The sequence below is a fragment of the Dryobates pubescens genome, chromosome 2 (assembly GCF_014839835.1).
Source record: "Dryobates pubescens isolate bDryPub1 chromosome 2, bDryPub1.pri, whole genome shotgun sequence".
NCBI classification, from domain to species: Eukaryota; Metazoa; Chordata; class Aves; order Piciformes; family Picidae; genus Dryobates; species Dryobates pubescens.
The window spans coordinates 15595771-15620174 of record NC_071613.1 but is presented as its reverse complement, the minus strand read 5'-3'; the positions used below and the strand labels follow the sequence as shown (position 1 = coordinate 15620174).

Below are 24404 nucleotides of genomic sequence, written 5' to 3'. Positions count from 1 at the left end.
CTTGTCTGTGGAGTTTGCTCATTCGGAGCGAGCTACGTGCAAAGGAGCAGCAACATGAGCTCCAGGAGCAGCCTCTGTCCTGGAGAGCTCAGCTTCCCATGGCTTTTCACACAGCTGCTTTGTTGGACTTTGGGACCTCCCTGAAAGGTTGCCAAAAGTCACACTGAAACTCTTCACTTGGGGTAGAGCCAAAGCCATTGTCCTACGTGCACACAGCGCACCCGCTTCAAGTGGGCCCAGCACAAGCTGCCTTCTCCTTGAGAGTCCCTTCCTCCTGTTCATGGAATCAGAGAACTGGGGCACTTGGCAAAGACCTCCAAGATCATCGAGTCCAACCACAGGACCTCAGCATCACAGGACATTAGAGGCTGGAAGGGACCTCCAGAGATCACTCAGTCCAACCCCCCTGCCAAGGCAGGGTCACCCAGGGTAGTCTGCACAGGAAGGCATCCAGGTGGGGATTGAAAGTCTCCAGAGAAGGAGACTCCACAGCCTCTCTGGGCAGCCTGTTCCAGGGCTCTGCCACCCTCACTGTAAAGAAGTTTCTCCTCATGTTGAGCTGAAACCTTCTGTGTTCAAGTTTGTCTCCATTGTTCCTTGTCTTATGAGTGCACACCACCCAAAAGAGCTTGGCCCCCTCCACTTGACACCCACCCCTCAGATACTGATAGGCATTGATCAGATCCCCTCTCAGCCTTCTCTTCAGACTAAACAGCCCCAGGGCTCTCAGTCTCTCTACATCAGGGACATGCTCAAGTCCCCTGATCACCCTCATGGCTCTCTGTTGGATTCCCTCCAGCAGGTCCCTGTCTCTCTTGAACCACCAGCCTGAGACCACCATGGCCATTAAATCATGTCCCAAAGTGCCACATTCACACATTTACTGAACCCCTCCAGGGATGGCCACTCCACCACCTCCCTGCACAGCTACCTGTGGTAGTTTTTGAGAGGGAGATCCCTGTTGGGAAAGGAGGCTATGGAAAGGCTGCTGTGAAAGCACTGTTGGTTTGTGGGGGGGTTGTTAATATGCAGTCTCAGGTGATGCAGCAAACTCTGTCTAGCAGGAGCTGAGCACCAGACAGCCCAGTGGCACATGAAACAGCACCCCCACCCCCCCAGAAGAGTTGGGGGTTGGCTCACTCTGTGGGGATGCTCAGGGGCACCAAAGTCTCCTTGCTGTGGTATTGTAGTTTAAGCTTTAAGCCCAAATAGAACAGACTGAGGTTGCCTCCACTCTCCCTTTTCTCCTCATAGGGTAAAAGCAAATTAGGCAGGAGAGAGGAAAGGTAAAATCACAAGATAAACTGTTTGGAATCAGCTTGGAAGTAAACAAAGGTAAGTTTAACAACATACATATGGTGTTTGAGCAACAGGGAAAGTGACAAAGGGAGAAGGAAAAGGATAACCAGAGAAAATATACAAACCCAGGCCCAGCTGGCAGAGGGTTCCCTTGATGTCATCATGGATCCTCTGAGGATGAAGTCTTTAGGAGTGTGGATGCAGCAGGGAGGCAGCCCTGCCATGTGGTAACTGCAGGAGCAGAGACAGCAGAGATGGCTGTCAAGCACGCAAGACCAAACAGATGGCTCCCCTTAAATAGGCTTTGCTGGCCAGGAAGGGGGAGTGGAATAGACCTTGACCTGTGGACCCCTCCCCTTGGGAGGGGCAACTAAGTCTCTCTGCCCACCTGGGTCAGGTTTCTTTGCCCACCTGGGGGCTGGGTTCTTTTCAGCCCCTCCACGGATGGGTGTAACCTGACACATGTGCTTCCATCAGCTGAGAGGTTTTGAGTATGGCTTGTGTCAAGTCATGAGCTGGAGTATGGAGAGGGTGCCCAGAAGAGAGGAGAGATGAGTCTGGGGATGGATGCAAACAGGGCAGGAGAGAGAGTAGGGCACTCCCAGAGTGCCATGGCCACAGGTTTCTTGAACACCTCCAGGGACAGGGACTCCACCACCTCCCTGGGCAGCCTCTTCCAATGCCTGACCACTCTTGCAGGAAAGAAATGTTTCCTCATATGCAACCTAACACACACACACACCCCAGCACAATTTCAGGCCATTTCCTCTCCTTCTATCACCTGATAGGAGGGAGAAGAGTCTGACCCCCACCTCCTTTCTCCAAGCTGTTCTTCTGGGGCATGTTGTGCTTTAAAGCAGCTCTTCTTTGGCCATCCAGCTAGAGAGTGGTGACGTTTGGTGTTGGGGTGCAGGCACTTGAGGAGGCTGGGCACCGATAAAGTGCACATGCCACCAAGAGCTGCATGTCTGCGTTGCCTTGGCTGGGGATGGCCTGCCTCAGTCCCTGCGGGAGAGAGGTATTGGGAAAGGGCTGCAGAGCAGCAAAGCAGAGATGGGGAGGTCTGGAAAAGCTTTTGGTAGGGCCTCCTGCTGAGGATGAATGCCCAGAGTGAGTGTCACCCAGACACTAAATGCTGCAAGGGTACAAAGCACACTGAGAAGGCTACCACCGTGGGCTCAGGCTTACAAGGCAAAGGACGCCGTGCTGTGACCCTAGGAGATCTCTCAGCAGCATTCCTGGTGGCTCATGTTTAACTAATTCACTGCCCTGGTTTATGCTACAGACCATTTGGGTGCTCATCCTAGGGCAGGCCTGAAGGAAGCACAGAGGAGTGGAGCAGGGACACTTGACAATGCTGTGCCTCCAGAGTTACAGTTTAAGCTGAAGTTGGACTCAAGGACAAATTGGTTTTCTTCACTGCTGGTCTTCTAGCAGCCATGAACAGAAACTCTCCTCAACAGCCTCTTGCAAAAAGTGCTAAGCAGTTCCAGCCTCTTTAGGGGCTGTGGATGTCCCCTCCCTGGAGGTGTCCAAGGCTGGGGCCTCGAGCAACCTGCTCTAGCAGAAGGTGTCCCTGCCCACAGCAGGAGGGTTGGAGCTAGATTTTGTGTCTTGAGCATCTCAACCCATCGGGAGGATTTGTCTTCTGTTTTTTGTTGGGTTTGGTTTTGTTTTTCATAAGTCTTTTAAGTTGGACATTGCAAGCCTTTGGAGCTGCTCCCATCTGCAGCAGGAAGGGTGAAGTGGCTGCAGCTTACTCTTTAAGACACATACTGTGTATCATAGTATCAGTCAGGGCTGGAAGGGACCACAAGGATCAGCTAGTTCCAAACCCCCTGCCATGGGCAGGGACACCCCACACTAGATCAGGCTGCCCAGAGCCTCATCCAGCCTGGCCTTAAACACCTCCAGGGATGGGGCCTCAACCACCTCCCCGGACAACCCATTCCAGGGCTTCACCACTCTCATGGGGAAGAACTTCCTCCTCACCTCCAGCCTGAATCTCCCCACCTCCAGCTTCATTCCATTCCCCCTAGCCCTATCACTACCTGAGATCCTGAGAAGTCCCTCCCCAGCCTTCTGTTCTGTTCTTGGCTGGTGCTGACCTTGGACTAATGAGATAAGAAACTAACTTTTCCACACCCCCCCTTTAACAACTGCTTGGAACTAACCAATTTTCCCTCAATATCCCTTTTCTCTGTGTATTTTGCACATATTCCTTGCCTTTCATCCTGCTGGTGGAAACACAGCCTCTTCCATTTGCTTCTCTGACTGAGTTAGCTGTGGATTGGAGGTGAGGGGGGGTGGAGAACTGAACTTTCTCACTACCACAACAGGTGGCAAGGCCAAGACACAGGGGAGAAGACACCAGTGAAAAGGCAGACAGGCTTTTAATGGCGTGGTCAAGGATGCCCTCGACAGCAAACCTCGGGACGGCCGTGCCTGCTGTGAACAAGAAATGGCACCACCGTGTTCATCTCTCATCTTTATTGTTGGGTTGGGTTTTGTTCTCTGTGTCTGTCAGAGGTGATCTGGAGTGATGACAAATGCCAGGTGGCTCTGTACATGGGTGGGGGCCTCTCTGATGCATGCCAGATTTTATGGCCAAGAAAAACGTTTGCCATGCAGGCGACCCGGAGCGCGGTTCCGCGGTGGGAGCCGTACATTCTGTCTGCGGTGTGTAAACATTCTCCTGCCGCTGCCCTGAAGGATGCAAAGAAGATATGTTGAGAGCTGTGACCCGGGGAGCCAGTTGCTCTTCCAGGCAGGCAGTACCAAGGAGCAGAAGTCCCGTCTCCAGGCCACAGAGGGACTTCCAGCAGGCTGCGGCGGAGGCGGAGGGCAGGGAGGTGTGCGCGCCGGGGGGCGCCGGCGGGGCGGACAGTCACATGCTACCCTGTGAACAGGAGATGTACAAAATGCTCTGGGTTTCCAGCTCCAGTTCCTCTCTGGAGAAGCAGCAGCCCAGCTCCCGCAGCGCAGCGGTGCTGCTGGCGATGGTTTTCGCTCAGGCCTGGACTTCTTGCCCCCGCCTCCTGCAGAGCTCATCACAACAGCCTCTGCAGGCAGCGGTGCCAGAGCCTCTGCCTCGTCCCCCGGCAGCCGGTCACCCAGGGGCTGAGTAAACATCTGCCACTGCCACCTCCACTGACCCTGTGTCAGACCTCCTTGCACTCAGGGCAGAGACAAGCCCCATGCTGATATCACCCCAGCAGTACCCTTGCCAAGGCTCACCCCTGCAGACCCCCTCTGCCTTTAGGAGCTGAGAGTGGGAGAAGCTCTCCCCTTGTTCTCTACCAGGAACCCACCTCTGGATTTGCTGTGGTGGCTCCCTTCCCCCTTTCAGCACAGAGGACATCACTTCCTACTTTAGACCTGCTTTCCAGGCTTTTGCAGCTCCAGAAGCAGGAACAGGAGGGACAATGTTCCTGCTTACAAGCTGGAGCACCAGCCTGCACGGTGCAGAGCCAGCTGCACAGGCTGGAGGCCAAGTCTGCCTCAACCTTTGCAGAAATCCAGGAAGCCTTCAGTCCCCCCAGCCAGAGAGGGACTGACCTGCAGGGTGGCCACAGTGACTGTGAAGAGAAGGTTTGCTAGAGGAGGTCTGTCAGAAAGGAGGAGAGAGGAGAGTTAGGGCATTCCATGGGGTTCTGGCTGTGCTCAGGATCGCAGCTCCCTGCAGCCTTCAGCCAGGACTGGCCTCTGGCCTCACAGAGCTACCAACCCCGATGCTCACAGAGATGCTGCTAACCTGCCTAATGCCAGATGGCTCTACTGTTATGGTCAGCATGGTCCCAGCTGCTTGGAGTGCAGCAACAAGCTGAGGAAGAGCAAAGCAGGGTTCTGCAGGGGAGCCCAGGGGCACCCACCCAGTATCAGTGGTACAGGCATGCACCACAAGAAAGGGCCTGAACAGTAGCCCAGGCTTGCTCCCTTGCATGCAGATGTAGCAACATCTGGCAAGCAGATGGAATCAAAGGTGGCTGCAAACTGTCAAGTGGTCCCCATGTTCTCTGTGGAACCAGCTGGACCAGGGGGCCCACTTCAGTTAAGCCAGTTAAGCCAGTTAAGCCAGAAGAAATCATGTTGAAACCAGACTTGTGTCCACAGCTGGACTTGTACTGTGTTCAACAGGATTAAACTGCAGTGGATCAACGTGTGGGGCAAGGCCACAGGTGGGCATCGGTGTCTGTGCACATGGACTAGTGGTGGGATCATGCCATGGCTCAGCAAACTAGAGAGAGAACAAAGAAGTGTGCTAAGGGGCTCTCAAGCTGCTACTGAAGCTGGTCAGGCCATCAAGAGGTACTCAGCCATCTTCTCTCACAGCATCCACACTGAAAAAAAGACCTCTGTGCTGGCAAGGAGAAACACCAAAGAGTTTCTTGCCCCAACACAACTTTGTTTGGACTGCAGTGTTTCACTAGCAAACAGCACAGGCTTGTGTAAGCCCAGGGCAGCCACCTCAGCAGGGACTCCCCAGACCCTGATACACGTCACACAAAGCTAGAGAATCATAGAATTGTCAGGGTTGGAAGGGACCTCAAGGATCATCCAGTTCCACCTCACCACCACCATGGGCAGGGACACCTCACACTAGATCAGGTTGCCCAGAGCTACAGCCAGCCTGGCCTTAAAAACCTCCAGGGATGAGGCTTCCCTGGGCAATCTGTTTCTCACCACCCTCATGGTGAAGAACTTCTTCCTCACATGCCTATGTGGCACTCCAGCAGTTCTTACCAACCTGATGGCTGCCAACCATCCCAGCCAGGGTGTTTTGCCCCTGGCTCATACCTGGGCAAGTAGAACCTCAGGGCTCCAGGTAGTTCCTCCATTCACATCCACTCCATCCACACAGAGGACTCAGTTCTGGGCACACCAGGAGTCACACAGCACCAGAGCACTTCGTTGAAGGCAGCAGGATCCTCTCCAGCCTTTAGCCACTATCTATTATGGGCACTACCTATATAATATAATTATCATTATAGATATAATAATATCCTTTACTTAGGCAAAGCCTCCTGCCTCTCAAGAGATTCCACAGGCAGCTGACTCCAAGAAGCCTGCTGCTGAAACACCTTTTGCCCCAGGACAAGCAGAAGGTGCTGCCCACCAGAGGAATCTGTTAAGCAGCTCCATCCTGTGGACCTGCTCAGGCTCCTCCATGGCATTAATCTGAACAGGTTCTATCTGCTCCTGCCACTCATGCAGAGATGGAAGCACGACGGCAGCCTGTCCCAGGAGGTCCCTCAATGCCCCAATGGGCACAGCCACCTGCAGCTGGCTGGGACAGACCCTGCAGCCATGACACTGATGGGGAAGCACAGAGTGTCAGCCTGCTCCCAGAAGCTGTCAGAAGCATGGCAAAGTGCTGGGCAGCCATCTTCCCCTCCCCTGACTGCAAACAAGCACTGCTGCCATCAGGCAGCTTTCACAGCCCACTCTCACCCAAAATCACTGAGGAGCACCATGCTGTCGATGCCCTGCCCTGCTCTCCTCCGGGGGCAGGGACAGCTGGGAAGGAGGCTTGTGCTGGGGCAGGGAGCCTGGTAGCACACTCACAAGGAGAGACAACTTATGCCAGTCCCAGCTCTCTCTGGCCCCAGCTGCCCAGGCTTTGTTTTCCCTGCTGAAAATCTTGCCTTGGATTTCTGAAACCTGTGGGACCTGTCTGGTGGCTCTGCAAACTGTGACAGCTTTGGCACGTGTCCCAAAGGACCAGGAATCTGCTTCAGAAGTCACAGAGAGAGGTGATACCTTGGTGTCACTGGCATCCTGCCTGCTGCTTGTGGTTGGGTCATGGTAGGTCAGCTCTCAGAAGACAGCTAGGGCTTCTCTGCAAATCTCTGGGCAAGCCCCCCGGCTTCTGTGGAAGAGGACACTAGACAACTGCTACACAACCAACAGCCTGCCATGCTCAGCTGCTCCACCTCCACTGCTTTAGAATCACAGAATCACTTGGATTGGAAAAGAGCTTTAAGATCATCAAGTTCAACCATGCTCTAACTCTAAACCATGTCCCTCAGCCTCTTTGAAACACCTCCAGGGATGGGGATTCAAATACCTCCCTGGGGAGCCTGTTCCCAGTCTTTGAGAATCCTTTCAGTGAGGAGGTGTCTTCTAATGTCCAACCTAAACCTGCCCTGGTGCAACCTGAGGCCCTTTCCTCTTGTCCTATCACTTGTTACTTGGGCAAAGAGACCAACACCCATCTCACTACAGCCTCCTTGGAGTGAGCTGTAGACAGCCAAAAGGTCTCCCCTCAGCCTCCTCTTCCCCAGGCTGAACAACCCCAGGTCACTCAGCTGCTCCTCACCAGACCTGTCCTCAAGACCCTTCACCACATTGTTGCCCTTCTCTGGACCTGCTCCAGCACCTCAATGTCTTTCTCATAGTGAGATCCCCAAACCTGAACTCAGTCCTCAAAAGTGGTGCCTGACCAGTGCTGAGTACAGGGGGACCAACCCCTTACCTGGTCCTGCTGGCCACATAATTCCTGATAACCATCCAGGTTTCTGCTGGGCACTCACTGGCTCATATTCAGCTGGCTGTCATCTTTCTTGTGCTGGGTGGAAGACCTCTGCCCTGGAGCTTCCTTCCTGAGATGAGTATAGCTGGGCCACAGAAAACTCTCCTTTAAACCTTCTTCTGAACAAACACCTTGATTGTGCTTTATTCACCAGCCAAGCTAAGGCAGGTTTGCTAACCCTGTCAATAGTCCTGCAGTCCTCTTTCCGAGCCCTTTCCATGCCATTTTTGGGCAGGTGCAACCAAGATCTGGATGGAGCATCTGGTAAAGGCTTCATGAGAAGATCTTAACCATCCAACAGTCCCCCAACAAATCACAAGGAGTGCCATTAGGGTTTGTGGTTCTGGAAAGAATCAGTGTTTGGCTTTATTGTGTTCTCCAGCAGGGCATATTCAAAGTCACAGCAGATTCTACTGCCACTAGAAGAAGAGGTCACACACTCTATCCTCTCCTTCCCCTAATGCTGAGCCAGATGAGAACCCAACCCAGCAGACCAGAGCGCTTGGTGGGTGTCATGCTGGATCAGCATCTCCAGCCACTGCACCAAAATAGCTGCCTGAGTGTAAGGGGGTGGGACAGTGCCACGGAGCTGCTGGAACCTGGACTGACCACTGCTCGTGGCAGCAACCTCAGCTCATCAGTCCAGCAAACCACAACTTGACCTTGGAGCACCTAATGCTTCTCTGCACAGGTGAGGGCACTGTTTGCAGGCTGTAAGCTGTGCTTCTTATTCTGCCAGGCTCAACAGTGTCAATGGAAACCAGCAAATGCTTGGAGTGTTGGAATAAAGTCTTAGCACTGGCAACAGGGAGACATAAAGAGGTAAGTCCTGTCACCTGCTTCTAGACATTGCCCTCTTCAGACATCCCATGAGCTTTCCCAACTAGCCTCTCTCCAACTATCCAGCTCTCATCTTACTTTCCAAAACAGTTCCTGTAGATGTGGACAGTTTCAGCGTTCCTTGGGCTCAACAGCCATCAGCGTTGAAGGTTTCTATGCTCCCAGGAATCAAGTCTCTTACTGCTGGGGTTCCTCTACCAAGCTTTGTGGGCTGCAAATAGCCAACATTTGCAGCTAAGGCTGCAGCTGTGGGAATGGGGCATGGGGCAGCTGTGGGAATGGGGGCATGGGGCAGCTGTGGGAATGGGGGCATGGGGCAGTTGTGGGAATGGGGGCATGGGGCAGCTGTGGGAATGGGGGTGCAGAGCAGCTGTGGTTTTGTTCTGCCCCATGCAAAGCCTCTCTTAGGCATGTCAGTGGCATGAAGCCCAAAGTATTTGAGTCTAGAGTGTTTCCCTCTGTGAGGTGCAGGGAATTTTTTGCGACTCCTTCAAGATTTCATCAGGCTCAGACAGGTAACAATCCTCCTGGTGTTCATTTTCAAACCTTCCTAATTAGTCTGGGGGTGGGGGGGGGGCTAAAAAAGCAGGTGGATTTAGTCCTAGCCAAGCACTAAGCTTCTGCTCTGATGACTTGAAGAGCACAGCCCTTGCTTCCACCTTCCCGTTGTTCTCATGCAGCGTGTGGAAGAGCTGAGCACTGAGGAAGAGAAAAACACAAAGCTAACCTCCAGGACTCAGGCCAAGGTACCCAGGGTGTGGCAGCAAACCTCTCATCACGCAGCAGCAGCTTTGGACTATACTACAGGATAATCATTTCCCACACTGCCACGTCAGAGAACTTTCAACCAAAATTCACAAGCTTCACCAAGAGCATGACAATAAAGCACGAGGAATTTAGGTGCGAGGGGCACCCAGGCTAAAGGCATCCAGTGACTATGCACATCTTCAGGCTGGAACTCTGTTTGGTGGAACAACCACACCTGGGTCAAGAGGAACCACCTATGCTGGGACATGTGGCCTCCACGGATCACAGCTTGGCATTTGAGACAGAAGCAGCTGCAGTGTGCTCCCTTCTACATCAGTCAGCAAGCTGCCAGGACAGCCCTACTTCCATCTAAGTACCCAACACAGGCATCTGCTGGAACAGCAGCAGTGTCACTGAGCAGCAATGCCAGGTGGCCTCCTCTGTGGGACACACTGGAGCAGGTGAGAGAACCCAGCAAGCCCTGCCTGTCTGCCATTCCCATCTCTTGAAAGGAGAGCTCCCTCCACCCTGACCCTGCTCTTGTCTTGGGACACAAGGACGCCTCCATCCCTCTCGGCTAAGATGGTGACAAGCCCTCACTAACCCAGGTGGCACAAGGAGAGGCCACACTCAAGGTGTTGGTGGCCAGCGCTGGAGTTTTGGCCAGCGAGGGGAGCGGAGGGAGGTGCCTGTGGGACAGGAGCCTTCCTCTGCAGCAGGCCTCGCTCCCCTCACCTCTGCTCCTCCTGACAAAGCCACGGGGTCAGTGTCGGTGACAGTATTGCTAACAGAGAGAGGGGACTGCCTGGGGAGGGAGGAGGGTCAGGCATGAGGCAGGCTGCCCGGGGAGCTGCTTGGTGCTGCGCGGTAGCAAGTGTGAGCTGCAGGCCGGATGTCTCCCTTGCAGAAGGCTCCGCGGCTCAGAGGCTCTCAGGCCCGTGGGAGCTGATGGCATCGGTGTGGGGTGAGAGTGAGTGAAGCATTGAAGTACAGCTACTGCTCTGCACTCGTGGGTCCAGCGTGGGAGGCTGTGCTGCAGCATCTCGAGTGTATACTGTATGCAGAAGTTACCCAGTCTGCTGGGCTGGCAGAAGAACATTATCTGGCAGCTGCCTTGTTTTCCAGGGACACCTGCTTTCCTTTGGTTGCTGGACTCTGAGTCTGGGGTTTGCCTCTTTGCCGTTTTTTGGCCACACCAGGAGACTGCAGGGGGTCTGGGACCTGAGGTCGGGGGGAAGGAGGAAGGCGCTGGAGAGCAGTCCCTGGCTTATGCTGCCGGCAGGGAGAAGGACTTTCCCCCCGGGCTGGCAGCTGGCTTCTGAGGGAAGCGCTGGGGTTCCTTGAAGGGAGGACAGGGCTCCGAGGGGAAGCGCTGCTGGATCTCCGAGAGCTGCTCCGTGGAGGAAGAGAGGTGGAGCTGGGTGAAGGAGGAAGCCGGCCTGGCACCTGCGCTGTCCGGCACTCGGCTGGGATGCTTCCAGCTGCCCTCTGTGCCTGCAGTCTGCAGGGGAAGAGAAGAGAGGAAGGGAGGTCAACAAGGGGCTCTGGGCTTCCAGCAGGTTTGGTCTGAATGCTGCTGGAGTATCTCTGGAGATATTCAAACCTTGTCTGGATATGTTCCTGTGTGATCTGTTCTAGGTGACCCTGCTCTGGCAGGGGGGTTGGACTGGATGAGCTTTCAAGGTCCCTTCCAGCCCCTAGCATTCTGTGACTGTGTGAAATTACAAGGAGTCTGCAGCACCAGGACAATGGCAGCTACGAAGCAGATGGGGCACTGGTTTGACCACCATCCTCCTGATGCTGGTAACTAGCCCTGATCCTCCAGCACCCTCTGGGACAGTGTGCAGGCACTGTGTGGCCACAGTATATCTGAGCCCCACATATCTAGGACTCTTAACCTGCAGTATGGATGCAGCAAGCTCTTTCAAGGCAGGAGATACGGTCTGGGTATGTGGCCATGAGCTGGATTGCACCAGTTGGCCTCGGACTGTAACTGTCTCCAAAGGCAAACCAGCCCACAGGGATTCTCTCCTTTCACCCCATTCTCTGACACAGCAGAATTTGCTGGACCTGTGACAGAGTCAGAGCAGCAGCTCTGCTCCTGGGCTGGGCCTGCAGGCCCAAGGCCAGGCAGAAGAGCCAAATACTGGTGAACTCAGAAAGTCTACCTACAGTTACATTCTGTCCTTACTTGATGGAGAGCCATGTATCTCCAAAAAAATATCAAAGCACAGAGATGTGTAGGGAATGCAGCTCACATGGAGGTGGCCCACGCTGCTCCAGGTCACTGCCAGGTGTGTGCACCTCCCTCTCTTCAGCTCTTTGCATGCTGGCCATCTTCTGAGGCAACCTCACAGCCCCCGCAGCTCTAATCTCAAAACTCAGGCTCATGGCTGTGCCAAGCACGCTGTTAAACTCAGAGCTCAGCACTGGAGGGATCTGCTATTAGCAGGATCACACCAAATGTAACAGCTTGTGGAAGGGAGGAGGGCCTCAAAGCCAGGGCAAGTGAAGAGGAGCTTGGCCCTTTGGCCAGGCTGAGCAGAAGAAGACAGGGACGTGCAAATGTCACAGGCTGGCGAGGTGGAATGACCATGGGAAACAGTGATGGACCAAGCATTTGAGCCAGGAGAAGGGTAAAGCAGTGGGAGGTGAGCAAACCCCCAGCTGTGCTCCTTAACAAGTCCAGCATTGCCCATCGCTCACCATTCTGGGCTTACCTGTAGGCAACAGCTGCATCCTGTGGGGAGTTACCCAGCACGGCCATGGAGCTCTCAGGCTTCACCACCTCTAGCAGGGGTTTCACCGGCGTGATGGGCCGAGGGATCCTGCTCTTTGTGCTTAAGGGTCTCTCTTCTTTCCCCAGGAGGAGAGCCTTCTCCTTCCCTGCTTTCCTTGGGATGGAGTCATCGGAGTCGTGGGTGTCCTCCTCGGAGCCGGTGGCCGACAGGGTTTCCGAGGCTCGCCGCCTCTCGTCGCTGGAGGATGCCGAGGAGGACGGCCCCGAGGCCAGCCGCAGGAGGCGGCTCTGCCTCTTCTCCATCACCAGGCGAGCCAAGTCAGGCTGCTTTGCCCTCTTGTAGAGCCTCTCTTTGGCGGAGAGCGAAGTTGAGAGGTCCGAGCCAGTGTCCTCCTCAGAGAACAGAATGGGTATCCGACTTCTGTACCTGGAGCCCAGCGGCCTCCTGGGGCCCTGCTGTGGCGTCTCGAGGAGGGGCTCCGCTCGCTTCAGCTGCTCCGCCGCCAGCGCTGGCTTCTCGAGGTCAGGGTCCCTTGGCACCCCCTTGGCAGGCTCTTCCAGGTCCAGGGAGAGCGCCACCTTTTCAGGCGGCTCCGGCTTGTCCTCCAGAGGCTTCGTGAGGCCGCTGGGGAGGGGCAGCTGCTCCCCCACCGTCTCGGAGGCGGTCTCGACGTGGTTAGCCGAAAGCGCGCAGCTCTCCGTCTCTGCCCCTTCCAGCCCCGAGTGGATGCTGCCGTTCTCCAGCAGGGCCAGGTTGTCCTCCAGCTCCTCTTCAATGATGACCTCCTCAAACTGGCCCAGAGAGCAGTACTCCTCATGCCTCATCAGCTGGCCACCGGAGGACATGACGTTCAAGTGTGTCTTCTCGGCGATGTGCACGAAGGTGCGCTCCACTTTGGTGAAGGGGGAGGAAGCTGCAGCCACGGCCACCGGGGGCTTTGGTTCAGACTTAAGGACTGAGGAGAGGGTCCCCGGCTCGGATACATCCAGCTGGCTCCCCATAGGCTGCGGCCGCTCGCTCTGCGGCGTCACCGCGGCCAGGGTCCCCAGATCGACCTCTGGAGGCAGCTCTGTGGCCATCGGAGACTTCTTCAGATCTCCTGGTGAGAAGAGGACTAAGGTTTTTGAGCCTTCCTCTAGCTCCAGGTCCCCATCCGCGGTGGACGCTCGACCCTTGGAGCCCTTCTGGTCGTCCGCCAGGAGCGTGGATGGAGCGCACTCCTGGCTGCGCTCTGTGCTCTTCTGACTCAGCTCGCTGCTGGAACCGCTTTGCATGTCGATCTCGTTCCCTTCCTCCTCCTCCTCCTCCTCCTCTTCATCTTCCTCCTCGTCATCTTCTTCCTCATCTTCCTCCTCCTCCTCTTTCCCATTGATTTCCAGGTAAGGCTCCAGAGGCTTGCAAGGAGCAGTCAAGACGACGTTTAGGAAATCCACTTTCTTGATGCGCTGGGACACCCTGGGCTTCTCCCAGTAGCCTGAGACATCCTTTCTGAAGTCTTGGTAAGGCAAACTTAAAGGCACCGCCTTGGGCAGACCATTCATCTCAAATGACTTCAGCAGGTAGGCCTGGAAGAAGGCAGAGGTGAGAAAAGCAGAGGGTTAGTCTTTGGACACAGCACTGACAGGGAAGGCATCAGAATTAACAGCAGAGGAAAGCAACTTCATCAACCACACTTCCAACATCACTGCCTGAGCAGTGATCACTTCACCTGGGCACTGGAACAGGTTGCCCAGGGTTTGTGGATGCTCCCTGGAGGTGTTCAAGGCCAGGCTGGACAGGGCTTTGAGTGACCTGGTCTAGTGGGAGGTATCCCTGGCCAGGATGGGAGGGGTTCCAACCTTTAAGGACCTTCCAATCTTTAAGGACCCTTCCAACCCAAACCATTCTATGATTCTACTCATACAAGGACTAGAGGTGTTTAAGACCTAATTGTGGCCTTCCAGTATCTGAAGGGGGCTACAAGAAGGCTGGGGAGGGACTTCTCAGGCTCTCAGGTAGTGATAGGACTAGGGGGAATGGAATGAAGCTGGAGGTGGGGAGATTCAGGCTGGAGGTGAGGAGGAAGTTCTTCCCCATGAGAGTGGTGAAGCCCTGGAATGGGTTGTCCAGGGAGGTGGTTGGGGCCCCGTCCCTGGAGGTGTTTAAGGCCAGGCTGGATGAGGCTCTGGCCAGCCTGATCTAGTGTGGGGTGTCCCTGCCCATGGCAGGGGGGTGGAACTACCTGATCCTTGTGGTCCCTTCCTGCCCTGACTGATACTATACTATGATACAAAGCTTAGAGAGAAGAGATTCACAGATAGCTATCAATAAAGGACAAAAACCCAATGTGCCAAAGGACTTCCCTCATTAGAGTCTTTCAGCTGGACTCAAAAGAGCTGCTTGCAAACAATCCCTCGGGAGCTGTTCATGCTTACCAACATTCCTCTGCGTGTGTATAATTTACACAGTCACTCACTCCTTACTGCAACCCTTCAGCAGCTCTCTGCTCTGCTCAGGCCACAGTGAGCTCAAGGAGCTCCTCTGTGCTAGAGGAATATCCTGATCAATTTGCAGTACCATTCACCATTGGGAATGGGCCAATCCAGAGGAGGCCATGAAGATGAGGAGAGGCCTGGAGCACCTCCCTTAGGGAACAGGCTGTGAGAGTTGGGGCTGTTCAAGCCTGGAGAAGAGAAGGCTGCAGGGAGACTTTATAGTGGCCTCCCAGGACCTTAAAGGGCCTACAAGAAAGCTGGGGAGGGACTTTTGACAAGGGCTTGTAGAGATAGGATGAGGGAAAATGGATTTAAGCTGGAAAAAGGGAGATTTAGACTGGAGATTAGGAACAAATTCTTTTCAGTGAGGGTGGTGAGACATTGGAACAGGTTGCCCAGGGAGGTTATGGATGCCACCTCCCTGGAGGTGTCCAAGGCCAGGCTGGACAGGACCTTCAGCAACCTGGTCTAGTGGAAGGTGTCCCTGCCCATGGCATGGGGGCTGGAACTAGATGATCATAGAGGCCCCTTCCAACCCAAACCATTCTATGATTCTATGATTGTCCCTGTAGTGCTCTGGTGTTCTCATGCAGGGCTCTTCACCCTCTCCTCTGCTCCCATGTCTCTCCAGCAGCTCCTAACTCTGTCTTCTACAGGCTTCTGCTTTCACTAATGTGATCAACAAGTATGTCATGAAAGCTGACATACAAAGTGAGGGACAGGGTTTAGCACCAGCCTTGGTAGACTTAGAGAATGGTTGGACTTGATGATCTTAAAGGTCTTTTCCAACCAAAACAACTCTATGATTTGGTGATTCTATGATTATTAGATTCTGGGATAGAATAGAATAGAATAGACCAGACCAGGTTAGAAGAGACCTTCAAGATCATCGTGTCCAACCTATCATCCAACACCATCTGATCAACTAAACCATGGCACCAAGCACCCTATCAAGTCTCCTCCTGAACACCTCCAGTGATGGTGACTCCACCACCTCCCTGGGCAGCCCATTCCAATGGGCAATCACTCTCTCTGTGTAGAACTTCTTCCTAACATCCAGTCTGAACCTCCCCTGGCACAGCTTGAGACTGTGTCCTCTTGTTCTGGTGCTGCTTGCCTGGAAGAAGAGACCAACCCCCACCTGGCTACAACCCCCCTTCAGGGAGTTGTAGAGAGCAGCAAGAAGGTCTCCTCTGAGCCTCCTCTTCTCCAGGCTAAGCAACCCCAGCTTCCTCAGCCTCTCCTCACAGGGCTGCGCTCCAGACCCCTCCCCAACTTCGTTGCCCTTCTCTGGACACCTTCCAGCAACTCAACATCCTTCCTAAACTGAGGGGCCCAGAACTGGACACAGTACTCAAGGTGTGGCTTGACCAGTGCAGTGTACAGGGGCAGAATGACCTCCCTGCTCCTGCTGGCCACACTTCCTGATGCTGGCCAGGATGCCATTGGCCCTCTTGGCCTCCTGGGCACACTGCAGGCATCCAACCAGGACAGTTGGTGGAGGCAGCATGGCTCAGCCACCAGGAGCAGACTGTGTGATGACAGCAGATGATGCCAACAGCAAAGCTGCAGCTCACATGCATGCCTTGACCAAACAAGCAAAAATAAAAGGCCAAATAAATAGGAACTGGCCATCAAAGAGTGGACTGAATAACAGTTGGTTGTAAATGAAAACCAAAGCACTGCCACTGCACAAAGTGGGGTTTAAATTGGCCATTTAGATCATCCTTCCATCAAGAGAGCTGGAAAACTAAAACCTCTCCATGAGCTCAGCCTGTTAATAACACATTGCATGTCACCCTTGAAGAGTATGAACCATGGACAGAAGGGCTCCAAAACTTGTGTTTTCACAGAAGAGAATGGTAGGGGGTGGAGGGGACCATCTAGTCCTACCCCCATGCTAGAGCAGGAGCACCCAGAATAAATCACATAGGAATGTGTCCAGGTGGGTTTGGAATGTCCCCAGAGAAGAAGACTCCACAGCCTCCCCGGGCAGCCTGCTCCAGTGCCTGGCCACCTTCAAAGGGAAGGAGTTTTTCCCCTATGTTTACATGGAACCTCCTGTGTTCCAGTTTGTGTCCACTTCCCCTTGTCCTGTCCTTGGACATCACTGAGAAGAGTCTGGCTCCATCCTCCTGACACTTGCCCATCAGTGTGAACGAGAGCTCCCCTCAGTTTCCTCTTCTCCCGGCTAAACAGCCGCAGCTCTCTCAGCCTTTGCTGGTAACCTGATGGTGGGAAGAGACCTTCTCATCTCTAGTGGCAAAGGAAAAGTCCTCAACAGCTTTTCAGTCTGATGACACAGCTTCAAATTGTGCTGAACATCTGCTTGTTACTCAGTGCAGAGCAACTGCTGTGTTCCTATGCCTGAGAAACGCAAGCCCTTCACGGGACATTTCGGATCCACTGCTGGGCAGCATCAAGCTGTTATGCACACTGACAAATTCTAATCCATTTACTATTTCCTTTGATAGCTTAGAAATTAAAATGCAGGCTGGGTTTGGCAATGCCTCTGAAGTCACACAGAATCACACAGGGGTTGCAGAGGACCTCTAGAGATCACTGAGTCCAAATCCCCCTGCCAAGGCAGGCCACACAGGAACGCAGCCAGGTGGGGTTTGAATGTCTCCAGAGATGGAGACTCCACCACCTCTGTGGGCAGCCTGCTCCAGTGCTCTGTCACCCTTAAATGAAGGAAGTTCCTCCTCATGTTTAGATGGAGCTCCCTATGTCCTAGTTTGTGCCCATTACCCTTTGTCCTGTCACTGGGCACCACTGGAGAAAGCCTGGTCCCATGCTCCTGACACCCCTTCAGTGTTTCTAAGCACTGATGAGATCCCCCCAACAGCCTTCACTTTTCCAGACTAAAACTATCAAATCCTCCCAGTCCTTCCTCATAAGAGAGATGTTCTAGCCCACAGCTGCTTCTCTTCTTCAGTTTCCTGAGGATGGTCCTGTATTAGTCCTGTATTAAGCATTCACTGCCCCATTCTGCCTTTGATATCAGGATGACAGGTGTAGAACTTGGACTGGCAAGATGAACTTACCCACCCTTGGTGAAGGACATTACCCACCTGGCTTCCTCCCTCAGGCACTTCTTGGAAAGGACTCCATTCAGAAGCCTGAGAGTGGGTTCTGCCTGTTGGCTGGACTTGGTTTTCCCAGCAAGGCAGCCACAGGGCTATCCCTGGAGCCCTGATCAAACAGGCATGCTTTCCCAGTGAGACTGGCACCTGATAAACCAGCCCTGACCAATACCTTGCTTTGTGCTGGACTGGAAAGAGTCCCTCATTCCCAGGGACAGTCCCCCTGCTGCTCTACTTCATCCCATTTTCTGGATGCTGTGTTTGATGGTAAAGTTGGAGGATCAGGGATTCCTCTCTGTATATGCAAACCTTCAAATCCCTCAGCTCTTAGGGAGGTGGTGGAGTTGCTGTCCCTGGAGGTGTTCAAAAAAAGGCTTGGATGTGGCACTTGGAGCCATGGTTTAGTTAGTCATGGGGTGTTAGGTATTAGGTTGGACTTGATGATCTCTGAGGTCTTTTCCCACCTGGGTGATTCTGTGATTCTAAGCAATTAGGGCTGGCAGGGAGCTGGACAACATGAGCTGAAGAGCAGACAGAATCACAGAATGCTGGGGGTTGTCAGGGACCTCTGATGATCCTCTAGTGCAACCCCCCTGCTAGAGCAGGATCACCTAGAGCAAACCACACAGGAGCATATCCAGATGGGCTTGGAATGCCTCCAGGGAAGGAGGCTCCACAGCCTCTCTGGGCAGCCTGTCCCCAGTGCTCTGCCACCCTCAAAGTGAAGAATTTTTCCCTTCTGTTTACAAAGAACCTCCTGTGTTCCTGTTCGTGTCCACTGCCCCTTGTCCTATCCCTGGACACCACTGAGAAGTGACTGGCTCCATCCTCAGGTATTTATAGCACCCAACATGGACAGCAGCAGTGTTCCTGCATCCCAGAGGTGAGGCAAATACTGCAAAAATTAGCAAAGATGCCATCTCCACTTTGCTACAGCAAGGTCCCAAGCATGCATTAGAAGTTCCCAGCTTCCCCTGTAGTGAGGAATGGAGCCACATCTCTTCTCAGACAGCAGCATGGAGCAGACACCTGCTGGTGGCTCCGGGAGCAGTACTGGCATCCAGCTCATTATTGTGCTCATCTATGTCCTGCCCCATGCCAAATCATTGCCCTCTACAGCTCCCTGAAAGGAGGCTGCAGTGAGGGGGAGGTTGGTCTCTTCTCCCTAGTATCAGGTGATAGAATGAGAGGAAATGCCCTGGAATTGTTTCAGGGGAGGGTTAGGTTGGAGAGTAGGAACAGAGTCTTTGCTGCAAGAGTGGCCAGGCCTTGGAACAGGCTGCCCAGGGAGGTGGTGGAGGTGTTCAGAATAAAGCACACAGACAGAGCTCCTTGGGACATGGTTTACAGGGCATCATGGTAGCTGGACTTGATGATCCTAGAGGTCTTTTCCAACCTTACTGACTCTATGATTCTATGCACACCCAAACCAGGTCCTTACAGCAATGAAGAGTGATGACAAGTACCCTGCTCTGCCTGTGTGGCTTTCTGGTGAGGGCACAGAGAAGGTGCCCCAGAGCTTGCCTGTGCTCCTGCAGCCAAGCAGTCTGTGGCATGGCACAGAGCAAGGCTCAGTGTCCAGCAGCACAGCCTGCTGTCCTGAGGAGCTCTCCAGTGATGTAGGGGAAAGGGAACACCTTCCCTTACACTGCACAAGTGGGGATGTTTTTTCTCTCTCCCATCTCTTAAACTTTTAAAACGCAGTAATTTGGTGAAAACAAACAAAAAGCCACCAGGTACAGGGGGGGAAAACCCCCCCCAAAGCACAATGTTTGCCTAACCTAAAAGCAGAAAATGCCACATCTCTCTGCTGTTGTTTCAGACCATGCTCTAAACCATGTCTCAGAATGGGATTACCACAATGGCATTAATGCATCATAGAATTGTTTTGGTTGGAAGAGATCTTTAAGATCACTGAGTCCAACCATCAACCCAAGGCCACCATGGCCATTAAACCCTGTCCCACAGTGCCATGGCCACACCTTTCCTGAACCAGGGATGGTGACTCCACCACCTCCCTGGGCAGCCTGTTCCAATGCCTGACCACTCTTGTAGGAAAGCAATACTCAACCTAACCCTCTCCTGGCACAATTTCAACCATTTCCATCACCTGATACATGGGAGAAGAAATGAACCCCCACCTCACTACAGTTGCAGTGAGCAGCCTCTCAGCCTCAGCATCTCCAGACTGAACAACAGCAGTTCCCTCAGATGCTCCACAGACCCTTCCCCAGACCCTTCCCCGGTTTTGTTTCCCTTCTCTGGGCCTGCTCCAGCACCTCAATGTCCTTCTTGTAGTGAGGGGTCCAAAACCGACCGCAGTGTTCAAGGTGCAGCCTCACCAGCACTGAATACTGGAGGACAACCAGCACCCTGGTCTGGATGGCTATATTACTGCTGATCCAGGCCAGGATGCTGGTGGCCTTCTTGGCCACCTGGGCACACTGCTGGCTCATGTTCAGCTGGCTGTTAAACAGCATCCCCAGGCCCTTCTCTGCTGGGTAACTTTCCCACCACTTCCTTCAGTAGGGTTTGACAGATCAACATCTGCCACGTACAGCCTTACAGAGGCAAACCAAAACACACACTGAGGTATTCATCATGGAGCAGATGGACTCTGCTAAAGGCAGTCTCAGATCAGTCTCCTGATCCTAACTTTCTTCCAGGGAGCTGTGAAGAGCAATGAGGTCTCCCCTCAGCCTCCTCTTCTCCAGACTAAACAACCCCAGGTCCCTCAGCCACTCCACACAAGACCTGTTCTTCAGATCCTTCATGTGATAAACTGTTTCTGCTGTGTCTGTAGGGGTTGGATTGTACCAGCCTAGGTCAGTGTGGATGCTGGTAACCATCTGCTGGTAGCCATTACAGCAGAGCTCTAAAAGCTTGCCTAAGTCGGGGTTAGAGGCAACCTGTCCAAGTTGGTGGCCGACTGGTACTAGACTAAATTCACATAAGCTGAAGTCACAGTCTGGCCCTTCCTGAACTACATCACAGTATCACCAAGGTTGGAAGAGACCTCAAAGATGGCTGGAGGTTAGGAGGAAGTTCTGCACAGAGAGAGTGATTGCCCACTGGAATGGGCTGCCCGAGGAGGTGGTGGGGTCGCCGTCGCTGGGGGTGTTCAGGGCGAGGCTTGACAGGATGCTTGGTTGCATGGTTTAGTTGATTAGGTGGTGTTGGATGATAGGTTAGACACAATGATCTTGAAGGTCTCTTCCAACCTGGTTTATTCTATTCTATTCTAAGTCCAACCTGTCACCACAGACCCCATGACTAAGCCATGGCACCAAGTGCCACATCCAATCCCCTCTTGAACCCCTCCAGGGACGGTGACTCCACCACCTCCCTGGGCAGCACATTCCTCCCTGGGCACGAAACACATCACCACTGGTCACCAAGCTTTGTTGCTCTTTCCAGACCTGTCCCAAATGCCAGTTTCCAGTGACCACAGCAGTAAATGATAGTTAAACTCTCAGTTCTCTACCAGAGTTCATCTCCCACGTGCCTGAGGACGAGCAGAGGACACCTTCCTAGGGCCAGAAAGCAAAGGAAGGAGAAAAGCAAAGCAGGAAAAGCAAACAAACAAAAAAAACCCAAACCAAAAAGCAACCCCAAACACCAGCCATCACCAAGGTGCTGCCTTTTGATTCTTTAATAAGATTTTGGTAGTATACAAGCTTTTTTGTTTGTTTTTATTATTATTATTATTATTTCCCCCTTCCCCTCCCCCTCCCCCCCCTTGTTTTTTTCCAACCTTTTTCTCTCAGATTGTCTGGGTTAACATACATGGATTTAAAAAAGGCACAAAATCCATTGCACAGCTTCTCTTTTTTGTTTGTTTTTTTGTTGTTTGTTGTTGTTGATGACATTGCCTGTTCATTGTGGTTTCAAGTGTAGGATTTTTACAGTACTCTGCAGCATTTACAGCGTGGTCTACATACAAGGTAAATCAAGGCATGCTTTTATACAAGGAAACAGCTTTCCAAACCCTCTCTGGGTATTTCTATGTACACAAATCATACAGTAGGGGGGGGGAGGGTTCTTCTGAGGAAAAGAGGAAAAAAAAAAAAGCTTTCAATTGGTCTTGCATGCTCAGTGTGCCAGAAGAATTAGTGCAAGCATATATTACAGTGTTATTGCAGTACAAAAAACAGGGGGTGACCTTAGGCTCTTAAGGGAGTAGATACAGGAAGAATAAAAAGACTCAAGGAAAACAAGCTTTGGATCCTTTCAGTTCAACTCTCTCCTTCCCAATGGATCCCTACTCAGTACCTCCTTTAAAGCTATGGCAGGCTGCTTCCCCTCCCCTCTCCCTGCTGCCCTGCACCTGAGACCAACTGCCGCACCGCCTTCAAACCTTCTGTCCCTAGCAATCGATGAGGACTTCTGGCAACCTGAGGAAGCCCTTCTGCTGTGCCTCCTAACACTGGAGAGCTGCTTGAAGGGGACTTTCCTGAGATCAACTGCTTCAAGTGAACTCAAGTCCCAGCAGATGAGGTTTCTCAAGCAAAGCAGGGAGCACAACAGGTTACCTACAGCTTTTGTCTCCTCTCAGTCGAAATTCACTACAGGAAGCCACGCTCACCTCCTGCTTGAGCAGCAGTGGGTCAAACATGGCTTGAATTCTCTCCTGCTTAGCAGCAACAGAAGTCTAACAGGTGACACAAGGTAATGCAAAGGAAGGATATGCTGGTCCCTGAGATTCTTCATGGGAGCTGGCAAGTCTGAGAAGCAGAAATCAAGTTCCCCACATGACGTTAATTGTTCCCCTGGGAATGGGAAGAGGCCTTAGTCCTGAGAGATGCAGATGGCATGCAGACAGCAGGAGCCATAGTCTGGTCTTCCCTCTAACAGCTTTGATTTGGATGCTATCAGGACCTTAGCATATCCTGTAAGTGACATTATCCTCTGCCAGCATAGACTAAGCTTGTTTTGGACCGGGAGACCTGGCAGGACTGACCACAGCAAGTGGTACAAAGAAGTAAATCAACAGAATCCAAGCTTCTGAAGCAGCTCTTTCTTCAACATCAGCATCAGATGAGGTAAAAGTAGCAGGGGTCTTCAGAGCTGCCACACTTGCTTGCAGGATCTCTGTGTTCCAAGAATCAGCACCATAAATGTCAGAGAGATGTTCTTCTTTCCAGCATCTCACCATCAAACCCTCCACCGCCTTTCTCTTCAGGGCTGCTGGGTTTGGGTGGTTGGTGGTGGTGGTTTTGTTCAGTTTAACCCAAGGTGAATAGGACAGCCCAGTCCTATGCTGGATCATTGCTCTGCTCCTCCCTATTTGTGCTTTCACATGTTGTTGGGTTTGTGCCAGTTCTCCTAGCATCTTGGATGGAAGCAACAGCTCTGTAAAGGTGGTATGCCTGCCACTTAGGTTCCCACCTCTGCACCCACCAGTGCCTCCAGCAAGAGTCAATGCAGAGCATCCCTGTCTGAAAAGACATGGGGCAGGGGGGGGAGGTACCATTTCATGCTTCTCACTCAGAAGAGGCTCAGGAGATGTCAAGCAAAGTGGAAGGAAAATGATAATCCCAAAATTGTTCTAGTCCCTAATTGTAAAGGCAATTGAATAGCAGCAAGAAACAAGGAAAAGGGGGAAAAACAAACCAACAAAAAGGAGAATCTGAGAGCTAAACATCTTTCTTAGTCACAAAAATAAGCACAAGTCAGCAGTGCTGTGTAAGAACCTGATCTGGCTTTTTTTTTCCTTTTAGGAAGGATCAAGCTGAAGGGGCAAGAGAAGTCCCATGGAAACCTCCTTAGCTGACTTGTTCAGAGGCAATTTGCCATTCCTGTGTTTTCAGGCTGCCAGATCAATTCATTGCACTTGTTAATGACACGGAGGAGCTCATGGGGGGGCGCTGGAGGAAGCCCTGGGGGTTCTTTCTGAGGCAAGTGCACTAGGATGAGGTAACCAACTTTGAAATACTTTGCATATGAAAAAATAAAACCTCCAAACAATCAAGCATTTTTCTTTCCCAACACTAAGAGAGAACATGCAAGTCGGTGTAAGATGGGGATCTCTCCTCCAATCCCCAGGTTACGTGGATAGCAGCTTGGTTAAAAGGTACATTCATTGTGACATCGGTTTTCTTTGCTTGCTTGCTTGCTTGTTTTCCACAGCAGGCCTCACACAAAGAAGTTGCAAACACAGCAAACCACACTTAGAACACACTTTCCCAGAAGAGAATGTTGCCCTGTCCTGCAGAACTGGGTGTTGCAATGACTCGAACACAAAAGGCATGGTACTAAAGTGCAACCCGAAGGAAGGCAGCGCCGTGACCGTCACCAGCCTTTGCACCTTTTATTGAATGCTTTAACAGTACCCAAAACAGGTGTTTGCATACTAAGGAGTTCCATCCCAGGTGGCAGCAGCACCCTTCCTGTCACCAGAACGCTCTGCCACCAGCTGATGGCAAACAGAGGGACACTTGTTCCACACCGGGCCAGACGACGTTGCTCAAGTCAGACCCGCAACGTGCAAAGGTGGCCAAATGTGCCAGCCCAACCAGACACCACAGGGATACTTTCTGTCACTGATCAGAGATCTGTTCTTTGCACCAACCTTTGGGGCACTTGGCTGTGTGCACAGTGGCCCATGACTGGCACAAGAGATGCTTCTGTAAGGCATGACCACGTGTGGCCGTTCAGGCTCCACGTGTGGGTCACGAACACATAT

General features: G+C 52.7%; 1 protein-coding gene across 1 annotated transcript in view; it reads right to left on the bottom strand.

The window, feature by feature from the left end:
• Window positions 1-10057: 10057 nt before the first annotated feature.
• The window catches only part of TTBK1 (tau tubulin kinase 1), an 84005-nt gene continuing 69658 nt past the window's right edge, over window positions 10058-24404 (bottom strand). The window contains exons 13-14 of the mRNA XM_009903831.2: window positions 12139-13724; window positions 10058-10919 (exon numbers count right to left, since the gene is read on the bottom strand). Coding sequence (XP_009902133.2) covers window positions 10517-10919; window positions 12139-13724 — 1989 coding nt within the window. The 3' untranslated portion in view covers window positions 10058-10516. The remainder of the gene's footprint in view (window positions 10920-12138; window positions 13725-24404) is intronic.